The following is a 21,823-nucleotide window of genomic DNA, read 5'->3' as shown; positions in this document are numbered from 1 at the left end:
GGACATTCAAACAATGCTTCAGCATCAAACACGCACCAGTCGGGGAATTCCCTCGACGAGCCACGCGTAGGTCAGCAAGATGGACCTGAGGTCTCTGTCTTTGATGGAAAAGACCTCGTACTGGAAGAATTTAAGGTGGTTGTCATAAATGTCTGGAACAAGCTTCGCAAAAAGTTGGACGACACCTCGGTAGAACACATTTCATCTTTGCAAGAGAACTTTTTGAACGCTTTTGCAAATCTGCGGAAGTTAGACATTGATATCTCTCCCTTGGAAACACGGGTTGCAGACATTTTCACGAAAGCTCAAGCCTTTGATAACTTAAGGTCCACAATTTCTGACAAAACATCGAGCGAGTCTCAGTCTTTATCCCTGGCGAAGGATGCGCTTAAGAATGCACAAGACGAGTTTAGGAAACTCAAGAAAGATCTATTGGGCCAACATAAGATGCTTAAGGCCACAAAAGATCGGGAAGAGGAATTGGAGAAAGAACTGAAGTTAGTTCGTGCCAAGGCAGAGGAATGCGACACTGCGATTGCCAAAATTACAGATGACCTGGGCAATGCTAAGACTGCCGTTTCGGAGGCTGGGGCAGAGGTCACCCGCATTAAGGACCTGACTGTACTGACGCCAGAAGATGAAACGAGCTTAAAGGAGGCAAAGAGATGCTTAGAAGCGTGCAAAGACGATATGCTTAGCTTTAGGCTTTTTTATTGACTGATACTCTTTGTCATTTAGTTTCTCTTTTGATTGCAAGAACTTTTGTTATTTCATTTCTAACTTTTGATAATTGAATGCTCCTCATTTATGTGCCGGTCTTTTAGCGATAATTCAAACAACTTTTCTTTCACCCGTTGAAGGATTGTCTATATAACCCACTCTTGCAACATGAATTGGATTTGATTTTGTTATGACTGAACTTAGATAATTTGATTCTAAGCTGCCTACGTACTCCTATCACGGAGATCAAGTCAAACGTAGTTCAAATGATTTTTTTTTTTTTTTTTTTTACAAAGTAGAGCCGTTCACAGTTTAGACTCATGCGGGCCAGGAGCGTCTATGATTTGGGCCCACCCATAGACAAAGCGAGATGCATTAGCAGTTTAACCACGTGCTGCATTTTTGGTGGATGAGTCATTCATCAGATCTTCATGACTTGTGTTGACACCCCAAGTTTAAGGGTGGTAAAGCTTTAGGAACCTTCCATTAATTGGACCGATCTTCAAACCATCTTCACTAATCAGCTTGTAAGCCCCACCGGTGTAAACTTCTAAAATCACGTAGGGACCATCCCACCTTGAAGTGAACTTGTGACCGGTTTTTCTCGTGACGATGATGGGCCTGCGAACAGCTAGGACTTTGTCCCCAATTTGAAAGGAATGGGTCCTTACCCTTTTGTTAAAAGCTCTAGACATACGAGCTTGATAGCACTCCAAGCTTTGTTGCGCTTGCAGACGTTTTTCATCCAAGGCTTCTAACTCAGCCAAGCGTAACTTGGCATTCTCTTCATCAGTAAGACCCTCCTGTATAGCCAACCTTAAGGAAGGTATTTGGCGCTCTAGAGGCAAGACCGCTTCCACACCATACACCAAAGAATATGGAGTGCTTTGAGTAGGTGTGCGATATGTGGTTCTATACGCCCACAAAGCTTCTTCCATTCTGTCATGCCAGTCCCTTTTCGATTTTGAGACCACTTTCTTCAACAAATTGCATAGGGTTTTGTTAAAAGCTTCAGCAAGCCCATTTGCAGCTGCATAGTAAGCTGATGAGTTTCGCTGCTTAAAGTCAAAAAGCTTGCAGATCTTGTCCATCAACTTGTTGTCAAAGGGCTTCCCGTTATCTGTTAAGATATATCGCGGGATACCAAATCGATAGACGATGTGGACACGGAGAAAGTCTGCAACATTTTCTTTCTTCACCTCCTTCAATGCCACGGCTTCCGCCCACTTTGAAAAGTAATCGGTGGCAGCTAGTATGTAGGCATGCCCTGCAGATGACTTAGGCGTAATTGGGCCAACCACATCAAGTCCCCAAGCATCAAATGGCCAAGATGCAACTGTTGGGTGCAGAGGTTCTGGTGGTTGATGGATAAAGTTTGCATGATATTGACAAGCTTGGCACCTTCGAGCATAGTCTATGCAATCCTTTACCATTGTAGGCCAATAATATCCCATTCGCTTAATGTGGAAATGCAACTTGGGACCGGATTGATGTGCACCGCAAACCCCAGAATGAGCTTCTTGCATAGCTTGTAAAGCTTCCTCTTCCCCTAGACATCGGAGAAATATTCCATCAAAGGAACGACGATACAATGTTTCTTTATAGTAGATGAAGCGAGGAGTTCGACGCTTTATATCCACCCTTTTACGGGGATCTTCAGGTAACTTTCCATCAGTGAGGTAGTCAATTAGCGGTTGCCTCCAGTCGTCTTTGCCTATATCATACACTGAGGCAGTAGGGAGTTCAACAGTTTCATCAACTGAGCCGTCTTCATTAAAGATTGGTGGAACCACCCACCTTTGACATACTTGTATTCGGGCTGCAGGATGAGCAATAGTTGAAGCCAATGCGGCTAAGGCGTCAGCTTGCTTGTTTTCTTTCCTCGGTACATGTTCAATTGTGACGTCCCCTAACCATTGCATGAGTATCTTTGCATAGTTGTTATATGGGACTAACTCCGCCTTTTTCACTTCATATAGACCCAACACTTGGTTTATGATCAACTTTGAATCTCCATAAATGTTAATTCTTAGTTGCTTCATGTCAGCCGCTATTTCGAGCCCAAGTATCAATGCTTGATACTCAGCGACGTTGTTTGAACATTGCTCGGTCAAGGTGAATGAATATGGCAACACCTCGCCTTCTGGAGTGACGAAGACAACTCCAGCACCTGCCCCTTCTCTATGCGAAGCTCCATCAAAATACATTTTCCATGGGGGTAGGACTTCAATGACAAGCACATCTTCATCAGGCAAATCGTCAGACAACTCCCATTCAGCAGGTATCGGGTGGTCTGCTAGGAAATCGGCCAAGGCTTGCCCCTTAACAGACTTTTGCGGCACATATACAATTTCAAACTGTTGAAACAATAAGTACCACCTTGCGAGGCGGTCGGAGAGCACGACCTTCGCCATAGCATACTTCACTGGGTTCTCTTTGGAAACAAGCCGGATTGTATGAGCCTCGAAGTAGTGCTTAAGTTTTTTTATGGCGAACACAAGTGCCAAACATAGCTTTTCAATTGGGGAGTACTTTAACTCGTTCAGGGTCATCATTCTACTAAGATAGTAGAGAGCATTCTCCTTCCCCTTGTCGTTTTCCTGAGCAAGCAAGGCGCCTACAGAACAATCCTGGGCGGAGATATAAAGGATCAGCGGGCAACCGTGAACAGGAGCAGTTAACACAGGCGGCTTCATCAAGTATGACTTGATACTCTCAAATGCGTTCTTGCATGCCTCATCCCATATGAATGGGATGCCCTTTTTCATCAATCGACTAAAAGGTTGACATTTTCCCGCTAGGTTTGATATGAACCTTCGGATGTAAGCCAACTTCCCTTGTAAGCTTTTAAGCTCATGAAGGTTTCTCGGCTCAGGCATCTTCATTATGGCATCGATTTTTGCTTGCTCGATCTCGATGCCCCTGTGTCGAACAGTAAACCCGAGGAACTTTCCAGCAGCAACCCCAAAAGCACATTTCAGGGGGTTCATTTTCAGTTGAAACTTTCGTAGGCGGTCGAAGACTTGCCTTAAATGCACCAAGTGAATTGTGCGCAATTTCGACTTCACAACCAGGTCGTCTACATAGCATTCGACCATTTTATGGAGCATATCATCAAATATTGTCTGCATAGCCCTTTGGTATGTAGCACCTGCATTTTTCAAACCAAAGGGCATTACTTTATAGCAGTAGATGCCTTTTGGCGTTCGGAATGCAGTTAGGTCTTCATCTTCCGGCGCCATGCGGATTTGATTGTAACCGGAGGAGCCATCCATGAATGACAGGATCTCATGCCCAGTCACGGCATCTATCATTAACTCCGTGATAGGAAGCGGGAAGTCATCTTTCGGGCATGCCACATTGAGGTCCCGAAAATCTACGCAGACGCGGATCTGGCCGTTCTTCTTGCGCACAGGCACAATACTGGATATCCAGGTTGGATATTTAACTTCACGAATGAAGCCAGCCTCAATAAGCTTATTAACTTCTGTTTCAATCGAGGGAATGAGCTCGGGGCGGAAGCGTCGTTGAGCTTGCTTAACCGGGCGACACCCCTTCTTCACTGCTAAGCGGTGCACAGCTACCTTTGGGTCTAACCCTGGCATCTCCTTGTATGTCCATGCAAAGACATCAATATATTCTTTCAGCAATGTGACATAGATTTCTTCATCTTCATCAGAAATGAGTGCGCTAATGAAGATAAGACGAGGATTTTCAGGCGTTCCCAGATCAACTTCTTTTAATTCGTCCAACGCGGCTCGTACCCCTTCTTCTAACTCATGGGGTGCATCTTCTGCATCTTTCCCCTCAATCGGGGTCTCATCACACAAAGTGATATGGAACGACGATGCCACCTCTCCCTGAGTGGTTGGTGGTACGTCATCACTTGAGCCTACGCTTTCCTCATTTTCCTCTTTATGTACTCGAGTGTGTACAATGGTCTTCGGTTGGACTTTCAATACTTCACCGCATGTAACATGAATATATGTTTCTCGTCTCATACGAGAAGGAATCATGCTTCTGAGCCTTTTTGGAGGTTCCACTTCAGCAGGAACATTGGCACTGTCTTTAATAACTTGAACAGCTCCAAGTCGATCATGCATTGACTTTCTCTTTAGGGCTTTAGGACTTGACCCCAGTCTATCAAAGACTGAGCGTCGAGAGTCCGCCTTACCGATTCGGTCGAAGACTGACTTCTTTTTGTCTTGCCCATTATCATTGGTAGGAGTGAGGTTTGGGTCATACTCGCTTCCCTCTGCGGAGATACAATTACTTGCAGCCCTGTTTATAAGAATTCGCACTGGTTTAGGGGGAACATAGCCCAACCCTTTGCGCGTTTGAGGTTCTTGGTGATTTGCTTTGCCCTTACCACCGGCTTCTGGGATAAGCTTTCCCAATTTCTGTGGCTCGTTGGGGTTATAGCCAGCCTTGGCTAGAAGCTTATAAGCGTTAGGGTCGAAACCCTCAGTACGCTTGGCGGGGAATGTTTGGCCCACTTTATCACCACCTTTATCTTCAGATAATTTTGCTGCATTTGCTTTGAGTGTATCAATCCTTGCAAGCGGGAAGATGAGTTTCGTGTTATGCTGATCTCCCCCTACAACTTGTTTTCCCTTTGACTTTGATTGGGAAGGTGGATCGTCATGGCTATCCTCAATATCTTCAACAATAACTTTCCTTTTAATGTAGAACTTTGCGTCTGCAAAATAAGACTCAGCCTCTGTGAAAGGCCTTTCATCGGCGACAACCTTTTCAACTACGCCGTTCTTTTCAAACATGAGGCACTGATGCCAAGACGAGGGTACCACCCCATTTTCATGTATCCATGGCCTTCCAAGTAACAAGTTATAAGATGTCCTTGCATCTATGACATGGCACAGGACACCTGAACTTAGGTTTCCAATTCTTAAGTCAAGTCTGATGATGCCGATTGCTCTTTGCCCTCCCTGGTTGAAGCCTTGTATCATTAGACGACTTTGGGCAAGCTCATCTGTAGGTATACCAAGGTCCTTCACAGCTCGGAGGGATAGGATGTTGACAGCTAAGCCTTGATCAACCATAATTCTTTTGAGTTTTTGCCCGCGGGTGTAGCCTTCAACAAATAATGGGCGATTGTGTGGCGTGCCTCCAAGTAACAAGTCTTCATCCTTGAAGGTAATTTCTGTGGAGTAGGAAGTAGCCTTATGCATTAACATTTCCTCATCCTCGGTGTGTTTAGGAGATGAACATTCACCTCCATCTTCTGGCTTGTCATTTGTATTTAGGCAGGAGCTAGAAGTGCCTGCCCCTTGAAGATCAAATCCTTTTGGCATATATTGAGCCAAAGAAACTGGTGCTCGTGGTTGCTTGACATGCCCCTTCGTCTTTGATTTGCGGGCATGAGTACTTTTTGAGGTTTTCTCGACCCAACTTTTCACTATGTGTTTTTGATGCTTCACAGGCCCGAATTTCTTCTTTCTATGAGCGACAATCACCCATTTACCTTCGGATGCGTTATCATCCCGCTGCGGTTCTGAACTTTGACCGACAGCGTGCTTAACAATGAAGGGGAGTGGACGCTTCCGTTGTTTCCCATCTTCCTTTTCAGTACACAGCGGAGCGAACCGTCCGGGTGTAATCGAGATTTGATTTGAGCTCGCTTTGGCATCGGCAAGCTCGATTTTTCCATCTCTGGCCAGTGCCATTACTTTATCTTTGAAGATAAAGCATTTCTCAATTGGGTGACCGAGAAGACGGTGGTACTTGCAGTAATATGGGTCATCCACCCTTGTAGCTTCATCAGGACGTTTCATTTCAGGCAACTCAATGAGCCTAAGTTTGAGTAGCTCATCAAACATGGGAGATACATCGGAATCCATGAAAGGATAAGTCTTCTCCTGCCTTTCTTCAATTGTCGGCCTTCTACCACCCCTTGACGGGCCAGAAAATGATCTTGACCTAGGCCTTTCAGTTGCCTTAGTGAAGACTGTCATGGGAGTAGCCTTCACATTTATCACTTCTTTCTTCTCCTGCTTTGGAAAAGGTTTGTTCCACTTTTTAACTTCTTGTTTTCCAGGTGCATTGGAGGAGCTAGGCAAGTTCAATATGTTGAGCCCTCCGCTGGCTTCGATGCTCAATTCCATGTCGTGATCACGACTGGATAACTCCTCAAAGGACTTTGGCTTAATCCCTTGTAGGATATAGGAGAGTTCGAAGTGCATTCCTTGGATGCACATCTCAATTGCAGAACTTTGGGATATTCTTTCTTTGCAATTCAGGCATAGTTCCCTCCACCTTTCGATGTAGGTACCAGCGCGTTCACCCTTCCATTGGCGAGTAGTGGTGAGTTCCAAGAAGCTGACCGTTCTCCTTGTGCTATAGAAACGAGTTAAGAACTCACGTTCCATATCATGCCAGCTATCAATGCAGCCGGGCGCAAGGTCAGTATACCAATCAAACGCAGTTCCCTTTAATGAACGGACAAACTGCTTTACCAACAGATCGCCATAAGTCCCTGCATCATTGCATGTTTCCACAAAGTGGGCAATGTGCTGTCGGGGATTTCCTTTGCCATCGAATTGCTGGAACTTAGGAGGTTGATAGCCGTAGGGCATTTTCAATTCCTCAATTCTTTGTGTGTAGGGCTTAGTATAGGAATATGAAGGTTGTCCTTCATCCAACCTGCCTTTGATGGCCCCCATTATGTAGTCCTTCAACTGATCCACCGGTATCATGCCTTCGGTAACTGGAATGGTTTTCTCAGTTGCAGGTAAATGGGAAGCAGCTTCTCCTACCACATGGCTAACATGAGGTTGTGGTGATTGCTGACCAACCTCTTCTTGCCCTTCAGGTTGCTTTCCTGGAGCACGGCTTCCTTGCTCCTCCATGATGCTTCCTACCCTATTATCGAGGGTGTTAAGCCGTTTCTCTTGATTTTGGAGAGCGACAGCCATTCCTTCCAGAGACCTAGCAATTCTAGCTAATTGCTCCTCCACAGACTTTGTGTTTGTCGCCATGGCCGGCATGACGTTGTAGATATGCGACCACTCAGGTGCAGCCTTCCATAATGGATGAGGCGGAGTTACGGGGGAAGTGCTCCCACTACTAGCGTTCCCTTGCATAGAAGTTGGACTACCACCATCGGTAGCTCCCTTGGGAGAGGGTGGACTTCCAGCAAAAGCAATTGCCTTTGAGGCAGCAGGGGCCTTGTCAAGCCTTCGAACCACCCGTCGTGCCATGGACTAAGGTTCAGGCACTTGGACCCCCAAATCCTTTGCGCGGTTCCTTGTCAGCGGACCATGCGTTTTTGGGGTAGTGCCAGAGCTAGCTACAGGCGTAGACTTGGACTTGGTAGCTTGGGCATAGGTCCTCCTGAACATGAGATTGTTCGATGCCATTTGATGAGCAGGTAGAGATATAGTAGTAGAGAGATGAGAGGCAGAGCTGTCCCACTGGGCGTGCCAAAATATGTAAACGCGAAAAACTTGAATTGTATATATTCAAAATTCAAAGTATCGGTTACAAGTAGTATCAAGTATATATCAAACGGGAGGGGTACAATCTCTGTATAGGAGAAGTCCTCTGATTCTCTACTACAAGTATGCCTATTAGAAGTGTGCCAAATTTGGAATATGCCAAATTGGAAGTGTGTCGAGTTCAGAGTATGCTGAACTTGAAGTATGCCGAGTTCGGGAGTATGGCCGAACTGGAAGTATGCCGAATTCCTTGTTGAAAGTGTGTTGAGTTCAGAGTATGCTGAACTGGAAGTATGGGAAGTATGCCGAGTTCGGGAGTATGGCCGAACTGGAAGTAGTTCCTTGCTGAAGGGCCTCCGGAGTTATGTAGCTTGTTCTTCAATGAAGGGCTAACATGCAGCTTGATCTTCAAAGAAGGGCTTCCGGTGTTCAAGTGGCGTATTCCTCAGCGCAATATACGCAGTATATATATAACTGCGGGCGTGTTCCAGACGATATCCTGGCGAGATTTCGGCAGAGCTTCGATATGCAGATTTTCAGAGCCCCTTCTTTGAAAATGAAACCACTATTTATAGTGGTGAGGGTGAGAGAAAATCTCCAACCAACTCTTAATTCTTTATTTAATTTAATTTCTTTAATTAAATTAAGGAATGTATCGGGACACCATTGCGTACAGGTTCATGATTTCATTAAATTTCCAAATAATATCAAATATTCAAATTTCTCAAAATTATATAATCCACATATAATTTTGATGGGCCAAGACCAAGTCAAACCCGCTAATTAGCAACCCAATTACTCCAAGCAGCCCGGTCCAACTAAATTAAATATTTCATCGTTTCGGGCCGAACACTCCAACATCCAATTACATTTAATTAAGCAATTAAATCAAATAAATATTTAATGGGCCATTTTAATTAACCCGATTAAATAAATACCAGTCTAATTAGCTTAATTAAAGTAATTAATTTAACAATCAATTATCCACCACGGTGCAACAATACTATTTAAATTTTCAATGCTTACATCACCCTTCCGCAAAAAGTAACCATGTTATTCAGTTTCGTTTTGTATACAATGCAGTTTCAGTTTAACACAACTACAGTTTCATTTCGATATAACTACAGTTTCATTCGATATTTATAGACTCAAATATGTGAAAATTTTATTTAATTTAATTTTATATACACTATAGTTTTATTAAGACACAACTACATGATCATTTTGATATAATTACAGCTTCACAATATACACTTAAATATGTGAAATGTTATTCAGTTTCATTTTATATACACTGCAGTTTCATTTCACCACAACTACACTATCATTTTGATATAACTGCAGCTTCATTTGATAATATCTACTATACTAATAAGAGCCCAAGAGAGTTAGGCCTATAATGGGTAGAAAAAATGGCGGTCACAGATTTTAATCAAATGAATGGCTCAGATTGATTAAAAGATTGATAAGATTTAAATTTTGCACTAAAATTTCCTAAAATACCCACACACCGTTACTAATTCCGTTAAAATTTTAAGAATTGTCGTTAGTTCACCGTTAACTTACTCATTGATTTCAATAAAAAAAAAAAAAAGGTCTTAGGTTCGAACCTCATCCCAATCAAAGTTGGCATAATTAGTACTCTATTTTACTCTTATTAAATTATATAAATAATAATTTAGTAGCTACAACAAAAAATTATAGATATGCATTTTTTTAATTCAGAATTATGTGTCCACAATGCCTTTATTAAAAAAAAAATTTATTCATTATCAATAAATTAAATAAGAGAAATAATTTTATTAGTTATATTGTCTTTATTTTTCTACAATATAAAAATTCTTTATATTCAAATTTATTAATTGATTATATTCGCTACATTGTCCTTACAATGTCTTAATTCAGTGAAAAAAAATTATTCATTATCAATAAATTAATTAAGAGAAATATTTTCATTAGTTATATCGTCTTTATTTTTCTCAAATGTAAAAATTTTTACTCAAATTCATCAATTGATTATATTCACTACATTGTCTATTATCTTTTTTGTGCACTATTTTTCTAATTAAATATCAAAGTTATAATACAAAATAATGCTATATATTTATTTACCAAGTATTTTATTAATACCATGAAAAAATTAAAAAAATATATAATTAATAATGCCAACCATATTAACTACCTTGAGAGATTTTGTGACAAAGAGGGTATTCAAATCACACAACAAATTGAAGTGAGAAATACCTTGCAATGTCCTTGTTTGACCATCAGCAGTTAGCGGATTATATTAGCGGATTTGACCAACGAATTTATTTAATTATTAACATTGGGTAGAAAAAATGACCGCCAAATTATTAAATCAAATGAATGGTTCAAATTGTTCAGGTTTTAATTTTTTTAAAAAAATTTCTAATTTATCCTTAATTATATGATTATCCATTTAACTTTTCCGTTAAATACCGTTAATTTACCGTTAGTCTAATTCTAATATTAACGTCTAATATAGAATTATAATTATACCATTAATCTAATTCTAATATTAAAGTCTTAATAGAACTTAACCACAAATCCTAATGTCGAAATCTCCTCAAACAATATTAGTATATATTTAATATTTTATGCCCTAATTTTTATTTGTTCTCCCTTATGTCCCGTATTTGGTTTCAACCATACCTATACAATTATTTTATTGACAATTATAATCAATCTTGACTATATTATCTTGCATTTGTAAACTTAGAATTACCTATTTAACCCGCACGGGCTTAGCTCAATGGTTTAGTGGGCAGTATTTGGGAGAAGAGACCAAGGTTTGAACCTCGGCGGGAATTATGTCCAAAGTGGGCAGATTCCTTGTTCGCACCGGCATTTGGTCCTGTCTGCTGAACCATTGAGTCACCGTGATTTACAACTTCCTACAATGCTCTGTCGGGTCAGAGTGTGGGGGGCCCTTGGGGTAGGGGACTCAACCTTTGGGAGAAGAATTACCTATTTAAATACGCAAATTCAACCAACAATTATCTATGCATGAACAATTTCAATATAATCTTGCCTTAATATACTTTAAAGTACTTATTTAAAAAAAAAAACATTGGGCATTATCCCAATCGCGCAATGTGCGTAAAAAACTAGTAAAAATAATACATGATGCAGTGTCGGTTTAGATGTATTGTAGTGTCAATTGGTGTTTAATACATCAAACATGCAGACTCCGTTAACGGTAACGGCAGACTGTTTCTTTACTAAAAGAAACGACGTCGTTTTTTATCGCGGTGCACGATATAATGACTGCATAAAATAATCTCTATTATTCAGCCCATTTATTTTACCATCAAAATCCGCAAATTATGCTGTGCAACCGAATGCACCATGCGCATGGTGCATTCGATGCAAAACGACGTCGTTTTAGTTAAAAAACGCGCGTCCCACTTAAAGAAGAAATCAGGTTCGATTCCCGGCAATAGCATTTTTATATATCCATAAATTCATAACTATATATCCACAAATTCATAACTATATATCCACAGTGAATGAATGAAGTAAAAATCCACAATAAATGAACTAAATGTCCACAGTGAATGAATGAAGTAAATATCTACAATGAATGAACTAAATATCCATAAATTTATAACTATATATCCACAAATTCATAACTATATATCCACAGTGAATGAATGAAGTAAATATTTACAATGAATGAACTAAATATCCATAAATTCATAACTATATATCCACAAATTCATAACTATATATCCAGAAAATCATAACTATATATCCACAATAATGCTATTGCCGAGAATCGAACCTGAATTTTTTTTTTTTAAGTGGGACGCGCATTTTTAGTCAAGACGACGTTATTTTGCAGTGTATGCACCATGCGCATGGTACATTCGGTTGCACAACATAACTATTGATCAAAATCAAAGTCAGCATCCATATTATCAAAATTTAGCCCAAAACCCAACCCATTATATTATATTTTATATATATATATGAAATGTGTAAGTCATTTATAAATGTCTTATATTTCTTATTTATTATATCTATAAAAAAAATTATATATTGTATACTTCACATTTTTTAAAGTTGAATTTAACAAAAATAAAATTTTTAAAATTTTATCCGTGCGGGTCGAATACTAGTCCATTATTAAGCGCAGCTTTTCCCTAAAACTCTCCGTTTACTTCCTTCTCCGGCTCACGGCCTCCGGCCTCCGCCCTCGGCTCCTCCGGTTCTCCGCACTCGGCATCTCCAACTCAAAGTCTCGGCGTTAGTTTTCCTACTCACTTCATTGTCGGATAATCGATTTATTCCCCTTAGCAGGTATAAAATCTCCCTTTTCTATCTATATTTTTTCTTACGTGTAAATTGGTTCATGAAATAAGCCATTTTGCTATAGTGTAATCTCCAGTTTTATACATTTTTTCAGATTTATAAATCAAATTGTATTTTTTTCATATTCAAAATTACAGAAAATATTTTTAAAAAAAAATTAATTCTAACATTTTTTAGGAGAAATATAGGACTTAAATATTTGATTAATCTGGTTTTGTGTCTGTATATATATACAGAATATGCACTCTTGTATGTATATACATGTATTTTACAGAATATGAATTCATGTGTTGTGTATTTAACTGTTGAGTGATCTCCGGCCTCCTCTTTCTGAAATAAATCTCAGAAATTAATAGGTAGGTAGTAAAGGAGAAGGGCGAAGGGGTGAGCAACGAGCAACGAGTGTTTGTGAATTGCGAGTTCCGAGTCAGTTGGTGGTTAGTGATAGTCGAGGCAATGATTGAAAGCAGTCGTATGGTTGTTCCCAGGTGACTCTAAGCATCAATGTTTTACCGCCTAGTCGGACTAGTGTGTAAATGGCTGCCTAAAGCCAAAATCGACTCGACCTAGGGGCGCCTAGTAGTGCCTAGGCCGAGCGAGTTTTACAACACTAGTCAGGTGAAATGTGATGCAAACCAAACTTCGTAGAAATAAACTATCACTTTCTCTTTGCTTTGAGTCTTATATACTTATTATGTATGATTAATGGTAAAAGATGATATGTTACTAATAGAAAAGGCTTTCTTAGCTTCAGATAATATTGACATAAATTTTAGGATGCTGAAATGTTATGTACTATGAAACCTAAAATCCTAACTCCTAAGTCAATGGTTATAGCCTTATAGTAGGAATCATGAACCCCTTCTGTCGGATGATACTTGGGAGGGACCTAAAATGAACTTAAGATATGGGATTAATATCTTTTGCTAGTTTACCTTAAAGTTTAGTTGGATATGTAATGGAGAATTCTACTAATATGAATCAACTGGTTATATTCAGTCTTGTATATTCCAGACATTAGTAAATTAGTGTTTATGGACTGGCTTATAAAGCATTAGCCATTATTTCCCTCTGGTGATTATTCCTATAATATCCGTGCCCATGTGCATGTGGAAGTCCCATGTTGATGGAATTATATCCAATTTGGCCAAAGAGATTTGTCTGATGTCCAAATTGAAACCAAAACTATTCATCATTATTTACTAAATTGAGACTTGGACCAAAACGAAACTAAGCTTAAAGCTTCTAGAGTTCTAGGACCAAATCTGAAATTTACTCGCCATAATACTGAAGCTTTATTTCAACCCCCACTCCCAAACCTTGAAATGTTTACTTTGTCTTCTTGGAAGAATAGATCTTTGTGATGCTTTATTCTCTTCCTAAAGGATCTTCAATTCTTCATATTTTTAATGCATTTTTTGTAGTTTACTACGTCCTAGAGATTGCTATTTGAATGGATTGTTGTCTTACATGATGTTCCTGTTCCTTCTGAACTCTGATGTTGCATACCATTTTATGCACATCAGAATTGGATGTATGAAATTCACTCTAGTTCTTAATGCTATATTGAGCCCAAAATTGAAAACCAAGTAAAACTATACAGACTGAACTATAAGTCTTCTTCATTATAGTTAAATGCTCAAGCTGAATTTAATGTTTTTTTTTTGTGTGTCGTGTAAATCAGAAATGGTTATTCCTCCACCAGTTAGACCAGAAAGAGTGACAAAGTTCCTCAAACCTTATGTCTTGAGGATGCACTTCACCAACAAATATGTGAATGCTCAAGTAGTCCACACACCAAGTGCAACAGTTGCCACAGCTGCCAGCACACAAGAGAAGAGTTTGAGGTTGGGGATGATAGAAGCGAAAGAAAACACCCGGGATGTTGCTGCTGCTGCAAAAATAGGCAAGCTGCTGGGGGAGCGACTGCGGGTCAAAGGCATTCCTGCTGTTTCTGTTTTCTTCAAAAAGGATCAGAGATATCATGGAAAGGTCAAAGCTGTGATTGATTCCATCAGGGGAGAAGGAATTGAATTGGTTTGAATTTGGATTCTGATACTACTATTTGCTGCTGACTGATGAATAATTCCCAGTTTATTTCATGGTGTCTCTCTTGAACAATTTATGCTAAAAAAAATTGGGTTATTTGATTCAAATGCATTGTGGGGAAGGGAAACTGGAAATATAATATTTTTTAGGGTGCTATGCACCAAAGGACTAATGCAAGTTTATTGGTACAACAAACATTGAAAAGTTAGCGCAGATTCATCATGTTTTCCTGCCATTAGCGCAGATTCTTCATGTTTTCCTGCCATTTTTAAATATATAGAGTTCAACCAATTAAGTTATTCAAACTATTAGCAATTTAAACATAAATATATATTTTATTTTGTCTTCAGACGTATGAAACACGTTATCTTATCAATTTTCAATTTTCTTTACTAGGCAATTTTATTTACTAAGCAACAAAGGTAATCAAACCAGAACTTTTGAGATATAAAATGATGTCAAATTTCTCAGGCTGCTTTTATGAGAAATCCATCAACGGAATAACTTGAGATTTTTAGCATGTAAAAAGTTTTAATATGAAGTAGTTTAGTCAATAATCGTTTTTAGAAGTTACAAAAGTTTTAAGAATTTTCATAACTGACTCTTAGGTCATCATTCATTACTCTAGTTTTAAGAAGACAAAGGTGATATATATATGTCCAAAGAAGACAACCTCGGCGGCATCAGTGTGGGAATTATGTCCAAAGTGGGTAGCTCTCTCTGCTGAACTATTGAGTCATCTTGAAATGCTAGGAAGCAAAAGTGGTTTCAATATAAGAAAGTGAATAAAATATGAATTTCTTACTTACTCCTAAAATTTTAAATATTTTTTAATTTTTCAGTCAAATTTAACGGTCCGGGACCAAATGCGCTACTTCGCTCATAACTGAGGGACTAAAAATGGATACGGTCATAACTCAGGGACCAAACTCGCAAGTTTCCATCATCAATCTTAAATAACAAGTAAATTTTATTTCAAAAAAATAACAAATAATTTGTATCAAAACTATAATGCAATGTAGTTGTTATTTGAAAACTTTGGATATAAACTTGTATCATAGCCGACCGCGTCGGTTCATTTACTTTGGATATTAAAAAAGAAATTAGTTTAACTATACGACGTCGGTTCATTTACGGTATAGTATATTTATTTCTTCTTTTTTTTTAATAAATGTGTTACGACGTCGATTATAAGGCAAACCGATGACGTATATTTCATAATTTTTTAATTTATTTTTGAAGACATATAACGTCGGTTTTCTAACGGAATCGACGTTATATGTCTTTTTATTTCCCCGACGTTGTACGTGATTTTTGTAGTAGTGACTAGAACGTATTTAATAGCTCCCAACTTAACCATTCAACATCAAACTTCATAAGCTCATATCCAAAATAAACTTCTGAAAAAACAAAAGTACACAACTTAGTTAAACATAATAAAATGTTAACATTTTTAAATGTTTACATCTAAAAAAATATCATAGAAGCATAATGTGATTCTAATTCTATAAAAATTAGGGAATTGAATTTCAATTCCCTACACCCAAACGAAGGAATTTATTTGCCAAACGGATTGTTATGGTTTAATTTTGTGATGACTTATATCTCAAGAACCAAAAATGCACTTTTCTATTTTTATTTGTGAACACTACTCTATTGTTATTTTAATTATCTCATTAGTTATAAATATATATTTTTTAATTATAAGGCCAACATATTAAGCAACATGCAGAGTTGCTGACCTCAATATCTAGCGCAAATTATGCCGTGGAATCGTGCTCACCGAGAATGGTGAACACAGGTCAAAACGACGTCGTTTTTAGGCAAAAAAAAAAAAAAAATCGCGGATGTGAAGTTAACGGCGCGTTACTGATCAAATTATGAATTTTCTGTTATGAGATTATGAATTTTATGAAAATTCATAATCGCATAACAGAAAATTCATAATCGCATAACAGAAAATTCATAATCGCATAACAGAAAATTCATAATCTCACAACTGAAAATTCATAATCTCATAACAGAAAATTCATAATCTCATAACAGAAAATTCATAATCTTATGGTTCCAAAGTGAATGTGCAGGCATGGATTCATAATTTATGAATGTCCGTGATTTCGGAGGGGAATATGTAGGCATGGTTCCAAAGTGAATGTGCATGCATGAATTCATAATTTATGAATGTCCGAAATTATGAATGTAATGAAAATTCATAATCTCATAACAGAAAATTCATAATCGCATAACAGAAAATTCATAATCGCATAACAGAAAATTCATAATCTCATAACTGAAAATTCATAATCTCATAACAGAAAATTCATAATCTTATAACAGAAAATTCATAATCTCATGGTTCCAAAGTGAATGTGTAGGCATGGTTCCAAAGTGAATGTGTAGGCAGTCACGTAATTAATTTAAAAAAAAAAAAAAAAAAAAAAAAAAAAAAAAAGAAAGAAAGATAACGGTGCACTAACACCGTTGGAACCATGTTCACCATGAATGGTGAACACGGTTCCACGGCATAACGTCTGAATATCTAGTATCTAGTATCTAGTAATTGTGAGTATGAATTATGTATACTTTAATTACAAGGCCAACATTAAAGTGCAGACCTCTGAGCAAAGGAAAAGGAAACGTGCGTGGACGGCAGGATTCGAACCTGCGCGGGCAAAGCCCACATGATTTCTAGTCATGCCCGATAACCACTCCGGCACGTCCACGAGCTGATGCTATCTCAAAACAAAATCATTATAAACAATATCGTAAATTACCACGGATAAGAACATTAGCAATTCGCATCAACCCCTTTAAGTTGGTAACTTTTAATTATTTTATAGTATACTTTCCTCCTTATAATATTTCATACATATACGGTACAGGAAATATTTTTTTTTTTTTAAATAAAGAGCTAATTCATTAATCATAAGTTGAAACAGTTACAATAAAGATCGATAGAATGGTAAAACATTCTTTACAGTCAGACATAGAAACAACTTTCCTAGCAATGCTAAAAGAAATTTGAATCGTAAATTGTGCTACAAGATTGAAACATTTTTATTGAGGGGATTCCTCTCTACTAGAATAAGGGAGAAGATCTACAACCTAGCAAACTAGCCTCCTTCTTACTAGCATTCTTCCGGGTACTCTCGAAGTAGAAACTGAAACTCTTCTTCTTTCAGTAGGGGGGGGGGGGGGTCCATGTTCCACTAGTTGGTGGGCCTTGGCCGGTCACTTTTCTGGGGCCGGATCGATAAGTGGAAGTCGCCGACCCGCTTGACTTTTTGACTTAAGGAAATAGGCAGCCCTCATCCCCCGATTCTGAAACCGAAGAAGAGTGGGTTCTCCTAAGTAGTTGGAGGCGTCTTCTAGTTGTTGCATTTATTCAAGCAAGGAGCGGGGTATTTTACTCGCGAACGGAAGAGGAAGATCGGAATGAGCATAGAAGTAGCATCCTATTCCCTATCTGCCTTCATGAAAGTAACAAGATTGCCCAGCATTAGAAGCAGTTTCCATCTTAAGGGCCTTTCGCGGGAATACAATTCGAGATGCAAAATATCAAGAAACTTTTTTTCTTCCAAGAAGTAGAAGTCAAGTCTATTTTCAGCAGAAGTTTGGCAGCCTCAATAGCGGAACGGATGACGGAGACACTCGTCATCAACTACTTTGGGGTCGGCAGAAGCCTTCTCATCATTGACTGATCGGGCAGATGTGATGTGCACATGAATTGAATCAAGAGTCAACCACCACTTGCAATTGAAGCAGCTTAGAGAGGAATAGACTAAAAAAAGACCTGAACCTTTTTGTCGAAAGCCCTTGTCTGCTCTTTTTCTATTATTTCTTTCTGTCATATCCTTAATAGCAGGTTGGTAACGGTATGGGTTCTCAATGAGAGAAGGGGTCTAAGACTACGACTGAAGTGACGCAACTCCGTACCGACGCCTTACTACTACTAAATTTTTAACCATTTTTCTTTATTTTTTTTCTGAAGCTTCTTTGATGTTGTTAATGATCTGGCTATCCAACACTGACTCTGTTTGAGAAGTCTTGCATACTATCAAATACAGGAAATGTTTTCTAAAAATTAATTTTCAAAAAATAATTTATGTTTCAAAAAGAATTTTCATTTTTTAGTGTTTGCATTAAATTTAGAAAACGTTCTTTTTCTATTTTACTAAAAGTAAAAAACAAATGTATTTTTTTTGAGTGTATTCCATTTTTGGCCCTATTGTTATAGGGGCTTTTCTAATATTAGTCCACCATAATTATTTTTGTCACATTGCGTCCACTATTATTAAAAGTGTTCCAATTTTAGTCCATTTTAATATTTTTCGTGGACTAAAATTGAAACACTTTTAAAAATAGTGGACACAATGTGACAAAAATAATTATGATGGACTAAAATTGGAATGACCCCTATAACAGTAGGACCAAAAATGGAATTAACTTTTTTTTTTTAGATTCGTTTTTTTAACATTTAACTTAAGGAAAATGGCACTTTTTTCTTCTGAATTGTTTACTTATAGCACATTTTCCCCCTGTATTGTTTATGTAACCACTTTATCTACATCAATTGTTTCTAAAGTGGCTATTTTTTTCCTCTCCGTTAAATAAATGTTTGGACCGTTAAAAATGAGTGTAAAAATGATATTCACTTATTATTATTATTATTATTATTATTATTATTATTATTATTATTATTATTATTATTAAGTAAAATATCATTTTTTACCCTCATTTTTAACCGCCCAAACATTTATTTAACAAAGAGAGGAAGAAATAGCCACTTTAAAAACAATTGAGGGGGATAAAGTGGTTACATAAACAAAACATGGGAAGAATATGCTATAAGTAAACAACTCAGAGGGAAAAAAAATGTCATTTTCAAATAAATGCATAAATTGATAAATATAATAGTTCTGAACCAAAGAAATTGAAGGAAAAAATTATTTTTTGGGATGTGGGCTTGGTTGGACAAAGATTTTTATTGTAATAAAATACATTATTTATATACATAAAGTACATTATTTAACTCATAGAGAAGACAGAAATTTTGTTATTATAACACATATAAAGTACATTATTCTAAAACAAAGTACATGATTCTAACTCATAAAATATATTATCTAACTCCAAAATGTTCATTATTCTAACACGTGCGCAGCGTAAAATACATCAAAAAAACATCATTTTGAACCGTGGTCCACTGTGGACCATCCCAATAATTTCCCATACTTAATCATGTATAGATAAATGCAATAACTTTGAATGAAAGAAATTGAAGAGCAAAAATTAGTTTTTTTTTTTTTTTTGGTGGGTCAAGTTAAGATTGTTATTGTTTGGTCTGGTTTAACCCAATCTATATTTTAATAGACTATTGATAAATGAAACAAGTCTAAACTAAGGAAATTGAAGAGAAAAATTAAATGCTTTTTAAATGTTTTTTACTCTACGCCGAGTTGGGCCAAAAATTTTATTGTTTAATCAGCTCAATTATCAAACACATTTTAACCAAAGTATCCAATGAAGTTTAAATAATAACTAGCTCGATCAAACACATAACGGATCAATTTTAAGGAGAGTATGTGGTACGGTACACATGACTTGAATTTTCTTTTGGGATTATTTTCTCCAAAATTTTAATTCCGTTACTTATTTTATTTTATCGACTTTTTATCCTACAAAAAGTACATTTAAAGAATTTTTTTTTTTTTTTTAAAAAAAAGGCAACAAAAAACTACCATGTTGGCCTAGAATATTTTATACATTTAAATTCCTGATTTTTCCCTATAAATACCCCATAACCCAACGGTTCAACAGTTTGTAATATTTGGAATGAAATGAGATTTTCTCTCTTTTTTTTTGCATGAGAATTGCATTGAGTGTTTAGGTTGTTTGTAAGAAGCATTCAATCTAAGTAAGCTAATGAGAAGCTAGTTTACAAGCCGAGAAGGCATAATCCACTATCTTGTTCTTTACATTCATACACATACCCAAAAAAAATCCCAAGAAAAAAAAAAAAAACTACTAATATTGAATAGCTAAGTTCGTTTTTATGTCTTATCTCAAGTGCTAGATTCCTGCTAAGTCTAGTTCTTAGCCTTGCTTAATCATCAAGGGTTGAGAAGATCATTGGTTAGTTTAGTGAGGCAATTGTAGAGTTTGGGATCTCAAAATCCAAGAGTCTACAAGGTAAGATCCTTTATAAGACACGAAAGGTTCTGGAGTGATTCCTTGGATGTGCACTTGCAGGGCCGGTCCTATCATTCTATAGGCCCAGGGCATAGCAACAAAAATGGGCCCTATATTAAATTAATATAGGGAAAATGGCACTTTTTCCCCCTAAGTTATATACTTATAGCACTTTTTTCCCCTCAATTATTTAGGTAAGCACATTAGCCCCTTCAATTATTCTAAAAGTGGTGGTTTTTCCCCTAATATATTAAATTGACATTTACACCCTTAAAATAAACATTTTATTTATTATATTTCTCCAACAAATTATTGCGTATACGTAGGGATGACCACGATTCGGTTCGAACTGAATCGGACACTATAGCAATCGAATTAAAAGTTTTCGGTTATGATTCAGATCTAGAACCCAATATTTGGATTTCAATTTATTAAAATTATGAATCAAAAAAATTGGATCCTGAACCGTGAACCGGCGGTTCCAGACCCGATTCGCGATTTTGAACCGTTTTTATTTTAAAATTTTATTTTTATTTTAAAAATAGTCTAAATTCAACAATAAATGTATTTTATTTTTTCAGTTCAGAACATGAATCGTCCGTTCCGGAATTTTAATAAACTCTAAATATCGAGTTTCGATTCTAAATTGTAATTGGAATATTTCGGTTTGGTTGCTATAGTGTTTATTTGGTTTGAACCAAATTATGGTCATAATTTGTTGGAGAAGAAAAATAAATAAAATATTTATTTTAAGGGTAAATATGTCCATTTAACATTTTAGGGGGAAAAACAGCCACTTGAATAATTGAGGGGGGAAAAGTGCTATAAGTATATAACTCAGGGGGAAAAAGTGCCATTTTTCCATTAATATATTTTTTATAACTAAAATTTAAATTAAATAAGGAAAAAATAGTAATGTCCAATAACTTAAATAAGATTCACAAGTTTTTAACAATTTTACATACACATGAAAATAATTATAGATGCATTCGTGAATCTAAAATAATCAATAACCGCATCATTGCTTTCATAAATAAAGAATTATATAGTTTATAAAATGAATAAATAATTTA

General features: G+C 37.2%; 2 protein-coding genes, 1 long non-coding RNA gene and 1 other non-coding gene across 5 annotated transcripts; 2 read left to right on the top strand and 2 right to left on the bottom strand.

Annotated features, from left to right (window-relative positions):
• Positions 1–1,175: 1,175 nt before the first annotated feature.
• Positions 1,176–3,488, bottom strand: LOC109177249. The gene is made up of 2 exons (XM_019326565.1): positions 1,920–3,488; positions 1,176–1,697 (listed from the first exon to the last, which is right to left on the bottom strand). The coding sequence occupies exons 1-2, from the start codon at positions 3,486–3,488 to the stop codon at positions 1,176–1,178; spliced, it is 2,091 nt and encodes a 696-aa protein (XP_019182110.1).
• Positions 3,489–11,688: 8,200 nt separating this feature from the next.
• On the top strand, positions 11,689–18,543 carry LOC109177317. Its single transcript, XR_002053564.1, has 3 exons — positions 11,689–11,700; positions 17,920–17,921; positions 18,479–18,543. It is a non-coding gene; the product is annotated as an uncharacterized LOC109177317 (long non-coding RNA).
• LOC109177314 (50S ribosomal protein L18-like) lies at positions 12,312–14,780 on the top strand. 2 transcript variants are annotated; one of them, XM_019326628.1, is made up of 2 exons: positions 12,312–12,497; positions 14,194–14,780. In XM_019326628.1, exon 2 carries the CDS (start codon positions 14,196–14,198, stop codon positions 14,550–14,552), a length of 357 nt encoding a protein of 118 aa, XP_019182173.1. In that variant the 5' UTR covers positions 12,312–12,497; positions 14,194–14,195; the 3' UTR covers positions 14,553–14,780. The 2 variants fall into 2 exon arrangements, with proteins under 2 accessions (XP_019182173.1, XP_019182174.1); XM_019326629.1 differs by lacking the exon at positions 12,312–12,497 and adding an exon at positions 12,861–12,997.
• On the bottom strand, positions 17,200–17,281 carry TRNAS-AGA. The gene has a single exon. It is a non-coding gene; the product is annotated as a tRNA-Ser (tRNA).
• Positions 18,544–21,823: the final 3,280 nt, after the last annotated feature.

Source organism: Ipomoea nil, unplaced genomic scaffold (genome assembly GCF_001879475.1).
Source record: "Ipomoea nil cultivar Tokyo-kokei standard unplaced genomic scaffold, Asagao_1.1 scaffold0804, whole genome shotgun sequence".
Classification (NCBI taxonomy): Eukaryota; Viridiplantae; Streptophyta; class Magnoliopsida; order Solanales; family Convolvulaceae; genus Ipomoea; species Ipomoea nil.
This window is presented reverse-complemented; position numbering and strand designations above follow the sequence as displayed.

Coding starts and splice junctions, on each gene's coding strand:
- LOC109177249 (XM_019326565.1), bottom strand. CDS start 3,488: ATGAAAAAGGGCATCCCATTCATATGGGATGAGGCATGCAAGAACGCA. Junction 1,698..1,919: donor AAGCCGTGGCATTGAAGGAG/GTGAAGAAAGAA, acceptor AATTTGTTGAAG/AAAGTGGTCTCAAAATCGAA.
- LOC109177314 (XM_019326628.1), top strand. CDS start 14,196: ATGGTTATTCCTCCACCAGTTAGACCAGAAAGAGTGACAAAGTTCCTC.